This window comes from Alligator mississippiensis, chromosome 1 (genome assembly GCF_030867095.1).
Source record: "Alligator mississippiensis isolate rAllMis1 chromosome 1, rAllMis1, whole genome shotgun sequence".
NCBI classification, from domain to species: Eukaryota; Metazoa; Chordata; order Crocodylia; family Alligatoridae; genus Alligator; species Alligator mississippiensis.
The window spans coordinates 31,664,272-31,679,917 of NC_081824.1; the positions used below are offsets into that span (position 1 = coordinate 31,664,272).

Here is a 15,646-nt window from a genome sequence, read left to right on the forward strand (position 1 = left end):
CTTTGTTTTGTTTTTTTTAAGTCTAGAAAAGCATGCCCTGTGTAACTTAGTTTAATAGAATTCAAGTTTTTGGCCTTAATACATTTTATATTAAATTCAGATTTCTTAACAGGTTTATTTTCATAAAAAGAATCATAATTTTGAAATTTAATTTATATCCGACTGCTTTATTAGAAGACTATTTCTTTAAATCAGTAGTGCTGAGCCTTCAGCCTGTAGGCTGAATTCGGTCTGTGGGGCTTCCCACAAGTCTAGAAATTTGGCAGTGAAGGGGCAGTGCTGTGTTAATAGTCATGGCTCTGGAAATTGTGGCAACTAGTTCTGCCACTGCACCCCAACTGCCAAATTTCTGCATCTAAAGGGATGAGTTGAATGACTTGGCTCTGTGGACAGGATTGTCACAGTGCACAGGGTTGGGTTGTCAACCTGTGCATCAACCCCACATGGGGTCGGCCTGTGGACTGGCCCCGAGTCAGAAGGTTGAGTTCCACTGCTTTAAATTATAAGTTTTTACCAACCCTGCTCATTGAACAGGTGGCTAGTGCTGTGTAACATAGTTTATTTAAAAAATACTGTTATGTGTGTATATATATTTTTAGTGCAGCTGTCTTCAATCAGTAATGATTGAAACAAAGGATTTTTCAATAGGTTGAAAGTAAAATGAGCAATTGATGAAACTGGTCATTATCCTGAGAGACACTGGCAACATCCCGAGGGACAGCCAGCCTGGGTTTGTTGTGGGTAGATCTTGCCTGACCAATCTCATTTCCTTTTATGACCAGGTGACATATCACCTGGACAGGGGAGAAGAGATTGACGTCATATATGTGTACTTTAAAAAAGCCTTTGATCTGGTGTCCCATGTTCTCTTCATGGGAAAATTGGCCAACTGCAGCCTCGGCTACATCAGTCTGGAGCCAATTCCCCAGCCTTCTAGGTCGGACCCAGACAGTGGTAGTCAACTGAAGTGAATAATCATGGTGCTCTGTGACCAGTGGTATCCCCTAAGGCTCTGTCCTTAGGCCGGTTCTCTTTAATATCTTTATCAACGATGTGGACATTGGTGTCAGAAGCGCCCTGGCTAAGTATGCCGATGACACTAAACTTTAGGGTAGAGTGTCCACACCCGAGGATAGACTGGTGATCCAGGCTGACCTCGATAGGCTTAAAAAGTGGGTGGATAAAAACCTGATAACATTAAAAAATGCAAGGTACTCCACCTTGGGGGGAGGGGGAGACGACCAACATCATGCATATAGGCTTGGCAGTGCTGTGATTGCTAGCACCATGGCCATGACTTGGGGGTCATGATTGACCACAAGATGAACATGAGCCACCAGTGTGATGTTGCAGCTGGTAAAGTGAACAAAACTCTGGCTTGCATCCAGAAATGCTTCTCAAGCAAATTTCAGGATGTCATCCTCTCGCTGTACGTGGCCTTGGTAAGGCCACAGCTGTAGTACTGCATCCAATTCAGGGCTCCACAATTCAGGAAGAATGTGGAGAAGCTTGAGAGAGTCCCAGAGGAGAGCCATGTGCATGATCAGAGGACAAGAGAACAACAGACCTTATGAAGAGAGCCATGGGACTCTTCAGCCTGGAAAAGCGCAGGCTCAGAGGTGCCTTGGTGGCAGCCTATAAGTATATAAGGAGTGTGCATCAGGATCTGGGGGGGAACGCCTGTTCATCAGAGTGCCCCAAGGAATAATAAGGTCCAATGGTCACGAACTCCTCCAAGACCATTTTAGGCTGGACATAAGTGTAACCCAGCTACACCCAAGGGTGTGCCCTATTCTCAGTTGAATGGGAAGTGTAGGCAGGAGGGGGTGCTGTGAGAGAGATGCCAGAATTTCAAGCAGATCCCTCTTTCCTCTATGGAGTTGGCCTAAGCCCAAACTTCTTAACTATATTCAATTTATTAAGTTATAATATACATAAACATAAAACTGAATATCGTATATATTTACACAGTGAACACTAACCAGTAACCAAGGTCAAACCCTAAATAACACTCTTTACAACATCACAATACAACATTTCAATTACAAAATATAAGGCATGAACTATCTTAATAACATCTATTCCTTAATATGGTCCTTGACCCATGGCAAGAGAGAGTCCTCCTTCCAATGTGGGGGGGGAGGGGGTGTCCAGGAAGCACCAGGGGTCCCTCCCCTTAGGGCCTTGACTAGGTGGGGGGGCTACTCACCCAGCCCCTTCTCTGGGTTTGTCCACTCCAAATGTCTTCCCCTTGTGGGACCCAAGAGCCCAATAACTCACGCTCCCGCAGGTGGTGTTGGTCAGAGCGCAGCTTGATGGGGTCTTCTCTGCTGGAGTGCCTCTCCAGGCCTCTCCTGCACCACTGGGCTCCTCTCCACCCTGTGTCCTCCTCTGGGCACTGAGGGCTCAGCTCCTCTCAGCTGCTGCACCACTGCTGCTGGCTCCTGGGTGCTGCACCTCATGCTGCAGCACTCTCATTTCCCCGTGCCCTGGCTTGGCACCAAGGGCTCTCTTAGCACAGGCTGGGCACTTCAGCTCCGGCCCGCTGTCCTCACGCCAGGTGGCTAACCTAAGCAGCCTCTGCTGCTCTCTGGCTCCCAACGCTCGGGCCCGTGCGCTGCCCTGCGCACCGTGGGACCTGGCCACTTGCTGGGAGATGGAGCCTGAGCCGCCTCACTGCAGCCCCAAAGCCTTTGCCCTGTGTGCTGTCCTGCGCACTGTGTAGCCCGCTGGCCCTGCTGGGGTTGCAGGCTCGAGCCAAGGCCTTTGCCCCGTGCACCAAATGGTGCACCGAACCATGCACCATGATGGGCCTGAGCAGTCTCGCACCACTCCAAGGGCTGGGTCTCTGCGCACCGTCCCTATGTGCCGTCAACAGCCCAAGCGGTCTCGGACTGCTCCCAAGGCTGCTCCTTCAGTGGCAGCTTCAGGAACCTTGGGCCTATTACCCACTGGGGGAGAACTCTCCAGCTTTTCTTGGCTCTGCTCTTCTTGAGTCCCTCACTGCATCTGCCCGTTGTGCTGGCACACAGCTCCTTTTATACGCTCCAGGACTCCACCCCTGAAGTCACCCGGGCCTGACAGTTTACAGTCTTAAATTGGGTCTGGGGGAGCTCTTCTCCCTCTCCCCTCAGGAAAGGGGTGTGACTTTATTTCTCTTGCTGCCTACTGATTGGTGGATGGGCTCCACCAATCAAAACAGCAGGATCTCAAGCCTGGGACTCAACCCAAGCTCTGAAAGATGAGTTTTCTACATAAGGAAAAACTTCTTTACTGTCCAAGCCCCCAAGGCCTGGAATAGACTCCCTCCAGAGCTGGTGCAAGCCCCTACTCGACTCTTTTAAGAAACGTTTGAACGCTTATGTTGCTGGGATCCTTTGACCCTCAGTGATCTTCCAGGGTCCTTTCCAGCCCTAATGCCTATTTGCCCAGATATCTGGAAACCTTGTCCCATTTTTAACTGCCTGTGTTGAACAGAAGTTCTTATCAGATCTTTTACATCTCTGCCTTGTTTGTGACATCTTTTTTGAATTACTTTGCCTCTGTAGAATGCTTTGGTGAGGTAATGGTTCTGAAGTTATTGCTGCTTGTTTGCCAGCCTTTTCAAACAGACAGTCGATGAATAGGTCTCTTCAGGGCCTAGAAGTCCATTGTAGTCTAGCAAGGGTTGATTTTTGTATGTGGTGTGTTTTTTCTGAACTACCTACCTACATATACATTTTTCTTTTTCTCCAATGCAGATACTCCACATACTATTAAAAAAAGTATTGCTGACAATCCCCGCTTAACATGGTTTCGATTAGCACTATTTTGCTATAGCGCTCACTTAAAATTGATACTTGATTTCACTGAGCGCTCAGCCAGTTTTGCTATAGTGCTCAATGGAACAGCGAATTTTGGCAGGAAGGTGGGGAGAAGCAGCTGTGGCGGCAGCAGCAGCAAGTGCGGTGAGTGGCAGCGAGTTGTGGGCATAAGCATGGGGGGTGGGGGTAGGGAGAAGCCAGGCATGGCTGGTGAATACAGACTGGTGGGGTGGTGGAATGTCCCATGGGGGGGAGGTGGGGCGGGGTTGCACCTGACTGGGAGCGGGGTGGGGTTTACAGCTGGCTAGGCATGTAGCGGGAAGGCTGCAACCCCCCTCCCCCTGCTCTTAGCTGGCTGTAAACATCCACCCCGCTCCTGTGGGATGCTCCACCACCTGAGTTCACCAGGTGAAGCAGTGGAGATGGCGAGGAGTGCAGTGCCGGCACCGGTGCCCAGGGCCAGGGGGCCTGCACCCAGGGTGGGACAGCAGGAGTGCAGGGCCTGGGGGGGCCCATGCCCAGAGTGGGGCAGCAGAAATGCCAGTGCCCAGGCTGGCATGTAGGGCCGGTGGGCAGGTAGATGGGTCGGGAGAGGCAGTAGTAGTGTGTGGGGGGGAATGTGCATCAGCACAGGGCCTGGGTAGGTGCCCAGAGCCAGGGCTGGTGGGAGCCCAGGGCATGGCAGCAGGAGTGCAGGCCCAGGCTGGCACGTAGGACTGGAGTGGCCAGCGTGCTAGTGGGGAGAGGTGGCGGCGGCAAGAAGCGGCGGTAACCAATTGCCTATATTTACGTTCGTTCCTATGGGCAAATGGATTTTGCTTAACGCGGTTTCACTTAGCACTTGCTTTTTCTGGAACTCATTAAGAGCGCTAAGCAGGGGTTGCCTGTATAACTCTTCAAAATGTGATCTTTGCTTTGAGTAGTGGAATAAAGATAATACTGAAATTTAAAAATCAGTGTTAGCATCTTAGCATTCATTCAGATGAATGGTTCACACCTCATACTGACTTTCTGGTCCTTTGCAAAGGTGGGTATATATTACAGCATTTGTTATGCTTCCTTCAGATTTTGAGCATGACAGTTAAGAAGACTTTTGAAAAAATCAGAGATTTCCAAAGCAGAGCAATTATTTCAAAATACAGTTATTTTTCACTCTGGAAAATTGTTCACTGAAGGCATTTATACCCAGTATAGATATAGCATTATCATTATTACTGCTAATTCTGCCAGTCAGCTTCTCCATGTAGGAAAAAGATACTCTGAGGAATTAGTTTAAGTGGCATAAGCTGAACTAGAACAAGGTACTGCTATTTTGGAATAATGGTTTGAGCACAGGGAGCTGTAGCACTATAACTGTAGTGCTGTAGTTACTTTGGTGAACTTACCCGTACGGATACACTTTTACTTTCTCTGACCTACCTGTTTGCTTCACAGTGCTCTTTATTTTATTGCTTCCTGCCTCTCTGATGAAAGAAGTAGTGAAGCTTGTATGTGGCAGTAAAAAAGTGAAATGACAATCCAGTGTCTTATGGACAAGGCTTTTGCCCTGCAAGACTGAGGAGCTGGAAAGAGAGATGTTTGAGAACGCTTTGCCTCAACTACCAGTAGCACCCTGTAGGCCTACAAGAATATATGGTAATTTGCATGATGGTATAAGCCAACATGGTATTTTAAGGCTTGACCCTCTATGCCTCTGTCTGTTAACAAGGAGGGGTCTCAAGCCATCTGGTATACAGGTTCATAGTAACTTGTTATAAATATTACAAGTTACTGAAACTCAATACTACTTCTTAAAAAATATTAACTAATTCCTGTGAGTTGTTTGCTTTTGGGATGGTGGGAGGAGAAGGCTTCACTCAGTGAAAACAAATGATTTATTGTGGGCATTGTAGGACATATTTGGGAATATTATCCATGCCTGATTTACATAAATAATTATCTTCTGGGGGCAAGCATCTCAGCAGGATGGTTTTAGGTGGAAATAAAAAGAGAACATAATTGACAGTAGAACATAGGAGACTCTAGAGTAGTATCTTAGCTTAAATAAGTCAAAAGCACTTCTCAACACTTGGATTAAAGATGTGAGGAATGAGTTCCTGACTGAAACTGTTCAGTCTGTTCCAGCCAGAAAAATGTTCCATTTCCATTAAAATAATTTGCTCTTTGTGTTTCACTTTCCATTTTTGTTGGTTTAAACTATTTGACACCAGAACCTGTTCTGTTAGATATTAGAGACCACCTTTTATTTTATTCTTGCTTGAGAGACTTTGAAGCTATTAAGAACTACAGGACAAAACAAATAACTTAATGTATAAATGGGGAAAAAAAGTCTTCATATAGCTACAGACACTCGAAGAGATAGAATTTACTTTATTTTTCATAAGAATGCTCCTCATACGTTGCTCAGTATGTGGTGCTGTCTCTAGAATGTTACAGGTCTTGACGCTGTTGCCCTGAATAATCCTTTCAGTTACCGTGAATGTATAGTTTTAAAGTAATGTATAGATATAAAATAAATGTATAGTATAGCATGTGACCAAAATATTTGAGAGAATGTGGGTGTTGAATGGTTTAGTATCCAGTAGTCTGGAAATGTCCAGGTTGGCATTGCAGATGAATGGTCCTTTGGTTGTCCTTGTATGCGCATTCTTCATATAAGTTTCATACAGAATTTCCTAGGTAGTCAGAGGCCTGTACCTAATTTGAAAGTAGAAGAAAACATTTTTCATCATTGTCTCCTGTTTGGATGCCACAAGTAACAAAAAGTCCAGGAGCAGACAACTTGGGGAGACAAAATAGATATATTGGGAGCAGGAGGGAGGTATCCAGAGCTCAGGGCAGGGGCGGGCAATTTATTTTGAGCGGAGGGCCACTTACCGAGTTTTGGCAGGCTGTTGAGGGCCGCATGGGTAGCCCTGCCCCTTGACAGGTGCTCCGCCCCCTGGTCACCGTCTTGGGACCAATGTCCCAAGGCCAGCACCATTGGGGCCCAAAGTGAGGTGCAGGCTGACAGGGGTCTGTGGAGCTGGGCTGGGCTGCACCAGCAGGGAGGGAGGAGGTGGCCCAGCTCCATAGAGCCCCTGCCGGGCAGGACCCTGCACTCCTGCCACCCTACTCTGGTCACAGCCGGCACTGGCCCTGGGAAACCAGTGCGGGTCCCGTGTTCCCCGCCCACTTGCTCCCAGTGCCCCCCAGCCCCATGGTACAGGTGGGGGGCAGCGCATAGCCCTGACCCCCTGCTCACCAGCAGGGAAGAAGCTGGTGCTGAGCGTGGGGAAAAGTGGCCCCTCGCCCGCCCCGTGGCCGGCGCCCTGCATTGCAGGTGCTTGCAGCCCATGCGGGGCTGTCTGGAACAGGCACAGGCAGCCTCAGGTGGGCTATGAATGGCTGTAGTCCAGGGTGCTGGCCATGGGTCAGGCAAGGGGCTGCTTTTCCCTGCGCTCAGCACCAGCTTGTAACCCACCCCACTGCCAGCCTGGCAGTGGAGCCGGGTTACAAGCTGGTGCTGAGTGGGCGGGGAGGGGAGGGGGGGAAAGCAGCCCTGCCCCGTGCTGCAGCTGCTTGCGGCCTGCCTGGGGCTGCCTGTGCCTGCTCCGGACAGCCCTGCATGAGCTGTGAGTGCCTGCAACATGAGGTGCCTGCCATAGGGTGGGCGAGGGTCTGCTTTTCTCTGCGCAGGGAAGGAGCTCAGGGAAAAGCTGAGAGTGGGGGGAAAGCGGCCCCTCCCCTGCCCCACACCTGGTGCCCCATGCTGCAGGTGCTCGCAGCCTGCATGGGGCTGTCCAGAGCAGGCACAGGCAGCCCCGCACAGGCTGCAAGCAGCTGCAGCGTGGGGTACCGGGTGTGGGTGGGGAGGGGCCGCTGCCTCCTGCCCCCCCCATGCTCCTTTCTTGCCCAGGGTCCCCCCCTTCACTTACCTGAGCTTCCCTTGCTGGGGCAGCCACCTGCTCCCAGCCCAGAAACCCCGGTTGGGGCTACTGGCTGGAGGGCGGGGCCGGGGAGGCCCTGCTGTTGTTGGAGCCTGCTGGGCTTCCCCTGGGTCCTACTGCCCTTGTTTCCTGTCATTTTTGACAGGAACCAAGGGCAGAGAAATACTAATTTTGCAAATTTTTTTAGGGGCCCTGCGGGCCAGATAGAATGGCCTCACGAGCTGGATCTGGCCCCCAGGCCATATTTTGCCCAGTCCTGGTTTAGGGTGTGGTGATGGCAGGGGAAGAACAGAAAACATTCATGAAGATGGAGCCGTAATAGTGGGGAAGGAGGTGGGGAGCGGGGAGAGAAGGGGGTTGGGGAAAAAGCCAGCCCTTCATTTCTTAGAAGGCGTTTGTGAATATTTTGTTACGGATTAACTTGTCATTTTTTGACAAGTACCGTATTGACTAGCATACAGTATGCCCCCAAATAAGATGCACACCTTGTTTTGAAAGGCCAAATGAAGACACAAAAGATACTATTTTGTAAATACTGGTAAGGAGCAGTAAGTAACTAAGTAATAGCATATGCTATTACAGTATGAGTCTAACAGACCGTTGCTCCTTCCCTGTGCAACATATTCAGCTTTTACTTTTCCTTTCCCCTTGCTATTACCATAGTTCCTTGCTTGCATTATGTATGCACCCCAACTTCCAGCAGCTGAATTCTGGAAAAGAGTATTATATAAAAGAAAATACATTATCTTTCAAATGAAAGAATTACCATATTCCACATACCATTTTGCTGTTCATCTACCTTGGCTCTAAATTTTGCTCTCATGTTCTCATACATTAACAGAATGTAGTAATATGGATGTTGCAAACATTGAAAGGGGAAATGGTAATTTTTCTTCTATAGTTCTTGGATTTCTGAAAACTTTTACATAACTGAACTGGTAGCTGTTTTGAATTCTAAATTTCATTCCTTACATGGATTTATCAAATTTTATACGTTTCATTTGTGGCTAACTTTAATTTGTGCTTTATTTCAGTATAATGCATTAAAAGCAGGTTTGATTATGTAAATCTATACTTTAATAACTTCACACACAAATGATGTTTGTGTGCCTAAGTGTTCAGAGATCAGTGTCAAAATTGGTATTTATTACACGTAGGCTTTTCATTCTGTTTTGCTATCCTTTTCATGAAAATATTCCTCTAGAAGTTCTTGAGGTAATTTGCCTGAATAAGGCTACATACAAGATTTGGCTCATGTTAACAGATACTGTCAGTCTATATTTATGGTACCCTTTTAGTGTAAAGATTCTGGAGAAATTGCTATGTCAAAGCATGGTCTAAGAAAGGAAAAGAGGATTTCAAATGCAAACAGTGTAACTGATAAGATTTAGCTCTCTCTAAGCTCCTAGTCATGTGGTTTAGAAATGAATTTGTGGGGTAGGGATAGTGGAGGAAGCAGCGTTCAGTGAGCCACAGACTAAAGGTACTTTGCAGCTTTCTTTACTGTTGGTAACTAAGTACTGCTTCATGATCAGAATGCATGTTGAATTATTTGAGGCATGTTAAACATACTTTTATTTTTTACCTATGACTAACTTGGAGTAATTATATCAAACAAACCCTATGTGTGATATACCTGTATGTATGTATAATCTGAGCCCAAATTTGAGAAGAGATCTAGTTGCAGTGATGCTGAGTTGCATACTGACTAAAATTTAGGCATCATCAAACTTCAGAATACTGAATTGGGCACTCTGGGTCTCCAAATCTTGAATGGAGACATTTAAGCATTGTTGTGTGAGATTGACAGTTGCCAGGATGCTAAACAAGGATGTGCAGACTAGGTAATAGGAAGTGCAGAAGAGGGGCATGGGTCTGGAATTGTGTCCATCTTGTGGAGTGAGGCAGCATTCATTCTATTCATTGTAGCCCTAAGTTAGGTGTCTCTGTTAATGAATGTGAGGCTTTCAGTATGAAACACCAGTGTAGACTTAATTGTCTTTGGGGAAGAGAAAGTAAGAGACTTGGGTTTTGGATTGTTTGTAGCCTATTCCTAATTTCTCACAGAGTGCCCCTGGGTTTTCAACCTTTTTTAATAAGTGTACCCCCAGTGACCGGATGTGGAGCCATATGTGGAGGAGCAGCAGCGTAAGGTGGTAGGTGGCAGCGGTTGCTGCATGCAAGCTTCCCCCCCAGTGTCTGGCCAGCCAGGTGGCACCTGTGCAGCCTGCAGAAGGGTGCTTTTCTCCTTGCGCGCACCAACTGCTGTAACTTCCTTAGCCTGACAAAGGGTTTTTGAACCCGAAAGTGTGCTTAAAAATTGTTCTCCAACTATTTAGTTGGTCTAATAAAAGATATCAGATTCACCCAAAGAACTTTGTGTTTACTTAATGTTGGCTTTTGAACCTTTTTATTACAATATTCTTGTATAATTTAGAAACCAACCTGTATGTGTGAACATGTGCCAGATTGCCAAGTCAAAATCCGATCAGTCATCTTGATTTTAGTATTAGACTTTACCTTTTTCAGCATTGTGCCCAAAACAGATGCCTGTATTTGCCTAAAATTCTTTATTGTCCTCTTTCATGGGATACTAGGCACAGAAGGTCAGAGAGAGGAGTTTGTGAGGTCAGTTATCCTGTTCCTTGTGTCTAGGCTAGGGAAGGCAGGCGAAGACCAATAAATACATGAAGGTAGTCCTTGGGGAAGGAGAAATGGTCCAGGGGATTAGTTAGTGTCTGAAAGAAGGCCAGAACGCATGGGTGGGGCAAAGCTCCCTTTTCTCCAGCTAGAATATGCAGGTATTTGGAAGGCATTAAGAGAGTGGTTAGAAGATGGGGACAAATAATTCAAACGAACTAGAAGGGCTGCCAATGAGAACTTGTGGGAGGAAGAACTCAGCCAGGCCACAGGCCCAAAAAAGAAAGCCTCAATGACCCTGAACTGGAGCAGAGAGGTCATAGGCCTGGGCATCCAGGACTGAAAGTATAGCTCCAAGAGGGGTTTTATATTAAACACTCCTGGGTATGAGTGTATTATTCAGAGAGACTAAGGCAGGGGAGAGTCTGTTTGTTTGCATATGCAAAATCCTTTATTTTATGTATACTTGTAGAGAAACATCCCACAAGTGTCAGGCAGGTACTTGATTTACAGCAGTAAATTTAGGCTTTGTAGGCAGAACTACTGGTATTAAATTCAAGTAAATGCAGGCTTTTTTTCCCAATTTAACAAGGGTTGGGGTGGGAGGAAGAAACCTTGTCTTGGATTTGAGTACTGCCTGGGGCAGATGGCAGCCGTAGCTCCAGCTCTAATTCCAAGCCTGACTTGGGAGGGGGATGGGGGGGATACTGTGTTGTGTGGCCCAGGAGGAAAGCAGGGGAGAACATGTGATGGCAAGGGAGCTCCTCCCACCAGCCAGAGCTGCCACATAGGGTAAGTGATGGTGAGGTGGGGGCAGGCACTGGGTGGGGAGGCAAGTGGCAGGAGGGACAGAGGCTTTAAGGTGCAGTCATGGGATGGGACAAATAGTATAAGGCCAGGCTGCTTGCCCCCTTGCATGCAGCTCCTTGATGCAGCAGCTCAGAGGGTGGGGGGCATGAATTTAAGATGACTCTTCAATAATTCGATTCTATACATGGAAAATTTATAATTTTCCATGATAGAATCTTCTTATTGGGGGGTTGTCTTAAATTTGAAGCTGTCTTCATAGAATCGTAGAAGTAGGGTAGGAAGGGACCTTGTAGACCTTCAAGTCTGACGCCCTGCCTGGGCCGGAGGGAAACTGGGCTCAACTGGGCTTTTGGTGTTGGGTAAATAGGTAGATTTGCCTAAGATACAGGCTTGCTAAAAAAATTGACCCTCAATATAAATTGATTATTCAAAAAAGAGAAACAAAATTCTGAGTACAATAAAAGCCGCGTTAACCGGCACGTCATTAACCAGCATGCTCTATTAACCGTCATGCCAGTTGATGCTGGTCGATGCAGCAAAAGGAAAACTGGAAGTGGGACTGGTTTTGTCAAATCTCACAGCCTGGGGTAAAGCAGCCTGCACGGAGCACCCCCCTCCCTTTCCCCCCGGCACACTGGCACCAGGGGAGGGGCAGCATGGTTAACCTGAAATGTGGATGCACCAGACGCAGCGGGAGGGGCAAAGATGCCTCTCAGATAACAGGCACATGTGGTTATCCAGCACCCCCCATTTCCCATGGGTGCTGGATAACGGAGCTTTTCCTGTAGTTGGAGTGTGTGTGGGGGGGAGGGGAGCGGGGGGCATGTGGACTCTGTGAAGTTATAGGAATGGGAGAGATTGTAGAAGGTGAATGTGGTTGCCTGTCTCTATGAAGATGGTGCTGTTTCTTTGTTAATATGCTTACATGCCAGAGACGGAGCTTGAGAGCAAGCAGAGGGTCCCTTCAGGGCAGCGTCATTCCCAGGTTTGCTACATACAGAGCAGAAGCAGATGAGCAGGGCCATTCTAAATAAGGATATCAAGAGCACTGTGTGAACTTTATTGACATATCCTTGAAGACTTAGTTTATAGCAACTTAATAGTTTCCTCTTCCTGTTAATGACTGCTTGAGCACAGGCATGCTGATAGAGCAGAAAATTATACTGTTTTGTAAATAAAGAGAAATATCTATTTTGTAAATAAACAGAACTTTAGTTTTGTTTGGCACCTTTCAGAAAAAGATTAACTTAAAAAAAATCACAGCTTCTTATGTACTAGGTTGTCTTATTGTCTTTCTTTTTCAGAATAAGCAGTTTGCAAGCACCACTTTCAGTACTCATAGTAACAAAATGCCATCTTTGCAGAAAGATTGCTGAAGTCCCTCCAAAATTGCATAGCTGAAGTGAGTTTAGTTTTATTAGTATTATTTTTCATTTGACATGGGACACCTGAATTTTGATTTTATCTTCTGTAAAGAACAGAGAAATATATTATCCTTTGCAACAGGGGCATCAAACTCATTCAGCCCCAGGGGCCAGATGAGGGTCTCTCGGCTGTATCCAGTTGCACCCAAGCCAGTAGGCAGGGCAAGACTGGTGGCATGCTGTATGCAACGTGTTCCCTGTGCCAGCCCCCTGTCCCTCACAAGCACTGTCCTGGCACAGAGGCCTGGTATGGGACTTGCGCTGCATATGGTGTTCCACTAACCTGGCTCTGAGCACTGTCTTTGGGGCTGGTTAGGACTGGGCCCCGGCCGTCTGTGTGCACCAGAGCCAGCATACTGGACTGTCTGGTGGGTGCTGCATACAGTGTAATCCCTTGGGCTGGGCATCTATGCCATGGGCAGTGTGCACCAACCCTGCTCCAGGGCTTGCACTGCAGGGGATATGCAGGTTGGACATGGTGCCATGAGCACTGCTCACACCATGGTTGGGGCTGGCTCCAGGGTTGTTCTGGATCAGGTTCCAGGACATCTGTGCTTGCTGGAGCCAACGCTCAGGGTTGTCCAGTGGGGCACCACGTGCAATGTGTGCCCTGTGTCAACCTCATGGTGCCGGGTCCTGCTTATGTGCCACAGACAACACAAACCATGGCAAAAAGAGTGGGTGCGTGACACCCATGACACATGGGCTGCTTGTTGCATAGGGGCACCAATATAGGATATATATGCTGCATGCAGTGGCCTGCTGAACAGCCTTGTGCAGACTAGCCCTGGACCCAGTGTGCAAGGTTGGTCTGGTATGAGTCCCACATGCAACTCATGCCCTGGACTAACAGCTGTACTGTGAGCAGTACCTGCAGTGCCAGGTCCAGCTCATGTGTCAGACTGGCAGCATGCAGGGTTGGGCCAAGACCTATGGGTTGGATCATGCAGTTCTGTCAGCTGGATCTGTCCTGTGAGCTGTATGTTTGACACCCCTACTTTTACATGAAGTCCTGTGTTTCTGCTTTTGTTTTGTTTTGTCAACTGAATTCCCCATTAGTTTGTAACTTGTCTTTCCAAATATTCTAGAAATGCTCTGGAGTGTGGGATGGTTAACAGGGCTTGGGAGGTCTGCTTTTTAGTGACCTCCATGATCACTGTGATTTGAATGAGTGATTGAAACATTTAGCCTTCCTGAAATGGAGGTATGGCCATAAGAGGGCTACTCTGAGATCATGTACCATTTCATATGTATTCTAACCTGTTGGTTTAAAAGCTCTTGTTTTTTAATCAGTTGTGGAAAGAAAACATGAACTCTGATGTCTGCATTCCATATGGATATTTGAGCTCCGAAGTATCACTGCTGACCAAACTTTGCTTTCGCTGACTTCAGTTACTACTGAAGTCCAAGGATGATAACTTTTGGAAACCCAGTCTTTAACCTCTTGTGACAGAAAGGGCCTTTGCTAGCTTTCCTGGTGACTTCTCCCATATCATGGGCACGTGCATGGCTAGTGGAAATACTGAAAACAGAGGTCTGACTTAATTTTTGGAGTGACTAATTAAGATTCTAAACTGTATGCAAGATGGACTCTTTTTTGTTCTCTGTACAGTGAGCACCAGGGGTTCCTTGCCTATGATTAGGGCTCCTAGAAGCTAATTGAATACAAAAAACAATCTAAGCTTTCTTGTTTTAAAGTCTGGCTCTTTTTTAGTGAGGTGATCACTGTCCACTTGAGATATTTATACATTATTACATTGTTAACCTGGTTTTAAAACATTGTGGCTTAGTTGTGTCATGACCCAAAGGTCTGATTTTTGTGTATGCTTCGGCACTAAGAATTATCCCCGTGGGTTTACAGCTTCATTGCACGGAGGAGTTCTGCTGCGCAGAGAACCCGCGTGCAAAGGAGTGTTCCCGCCACTTTGCAGCTGTCTTTGCAGGGTGCATTTTCTTTGCAACACAGAAATGCACGGTGCAAAGAGTTCCTGCTCGTCGTATGCAAATTTGTGCCCCGCAATTGGCTAGTTCTAAATTATTCATGCGTGGCGGCTAGCGATTGGCCTGCTAGCTGTACAAGAGGCTTGAGCAGTTTCTGCCCAAGCTGAAGAGGACTCCGCATCCATCTCGTGGGGACTCTGAGTGTGCGCGGCAGGGTAATAGAAACCCTGTGTGTTGCTCAGAGGAGTTTGGCGGCCTGATCCACCGCCCACCTCTTCCCGTCTTCGAACGGAGCCTTCTATAAGACGTATTGACGAGTTTATGCGCGCTTGTCCTGGACATCTGGAGTTTTGTCTGCGTGGAGCCTAGCAAACTCCACGTGTGTTCGTGTTTTCTGTTGTAACCGCAACTCAAGCAAGTTCTCAGCCTACACCACGACCATCTTGGTGTAAGTAAACAATCTTAAAATCAACCGTTACATGTCTGTGCCTAATTCTAGCTCGGCGCCCGCCCTCTCCGACCCGGCCTGCCCGGGCTGCCAGCCACAGCCCGCGTGCAGAGCGACGAAAAGGGCCCGGGCTCCGACCCGGTCCGCACGTGGCGACGAGGATGGGATCCAGCGAAATCCTTGCTGCGCACCTGGCGACGAGGATGGGATCAGGAGAGGCCTCGCTAGAGTTAGAATTAGTTGAGAACTGCCCTTGGAAAAGTGGGAGACGCAACGTAGCTAGTGTTGCGGAACTGGAGGCGCATATCGCGTACCACCAGGTGGGCGGAACGGGCAGGAGATGTATCCGTGGACACCTTTCGCTAATGGGAGAAGAAGGAGCTTCCGAAGTCGGAGCCCTAGAAGGGAAAGAAGTGTGTCTGCACCCCGCGGCATTCGGGTGTATCATGAGTGATGAGTGGGTCCTGTACAGGCCCCTCGATGCTGTAACCCTTGCCGAAGTCAACCCGGCGAGCGCAGTAAGCCCGACCCCCACCCGGGAGCGTGTCCGTTGCTCGCGGTGTGCCCGGGAGATGGGAGAGCCGATGCTGATCAGATGGCTTTCCCCTTGCATGGTAATACCGGGATTAAGGGGTCGCGATCGTCCGTCCG

At 47.8% G+C, this 15,646-nt stretch overlaps 1 protein-coding gene and 1 long non-coding RNA gene across 4 annotated transcripts in view; one reads left to right on the plus strand and one right to left on the minus strand.

Annotated features, from left to right (window-relative positions):
- Nucleotides 1-15,646, plus strand: part of MBOAT2 (membrane bound O-acyltransferase domain containing 2) — a 229,023-nt gene that overhangs the window by 6,470 nt on the left and 206,907 nt on the right. Inside the window, exon 2 of one of the 2 annotated variants that reach the window (XM_059729765.1) lies at nucleotides 3,741-3,947. The exons of the other annotated variant lie outside the window; for it this stretch is intronic. Coding sequence (XP_059585748.1) covers nucleotides 3,882-3,947 — 66 coding nt within the window. The 5' untranslated portion in view covers nucleotides 3,741-3,881. The remainder of the gene's footprint in view (nucleotides 1-3,740; nucleotides 3,948-15,646) is intronic. 2 annotated transcript variants of the gene reach the window in all.
- Nucleotides 6,153-15,646, minus strand: part of LOC109284388 (uncharacterized) — a 35,847-nt gene continuing 26,353 nt past the window's right edge. For both annotated transcript variants that reach the window (XR_002091834.2, XR_002091833.2), the window contains 3 exons: nucleotides 12,108-12,208; nucleotides 8,391-8,442; nucleotides 6,153-6,500 (listed from right to left, as the gene is read on the minus strand). This is a non-coding gene — a long non-coding RNA (uncharacterized LOC109284388). The remainder of the gene's footprint in view (nucleotides 6,501-8,390; nucleotides 8,443-12,107; nucleotides 12,209-15,646) is intronic.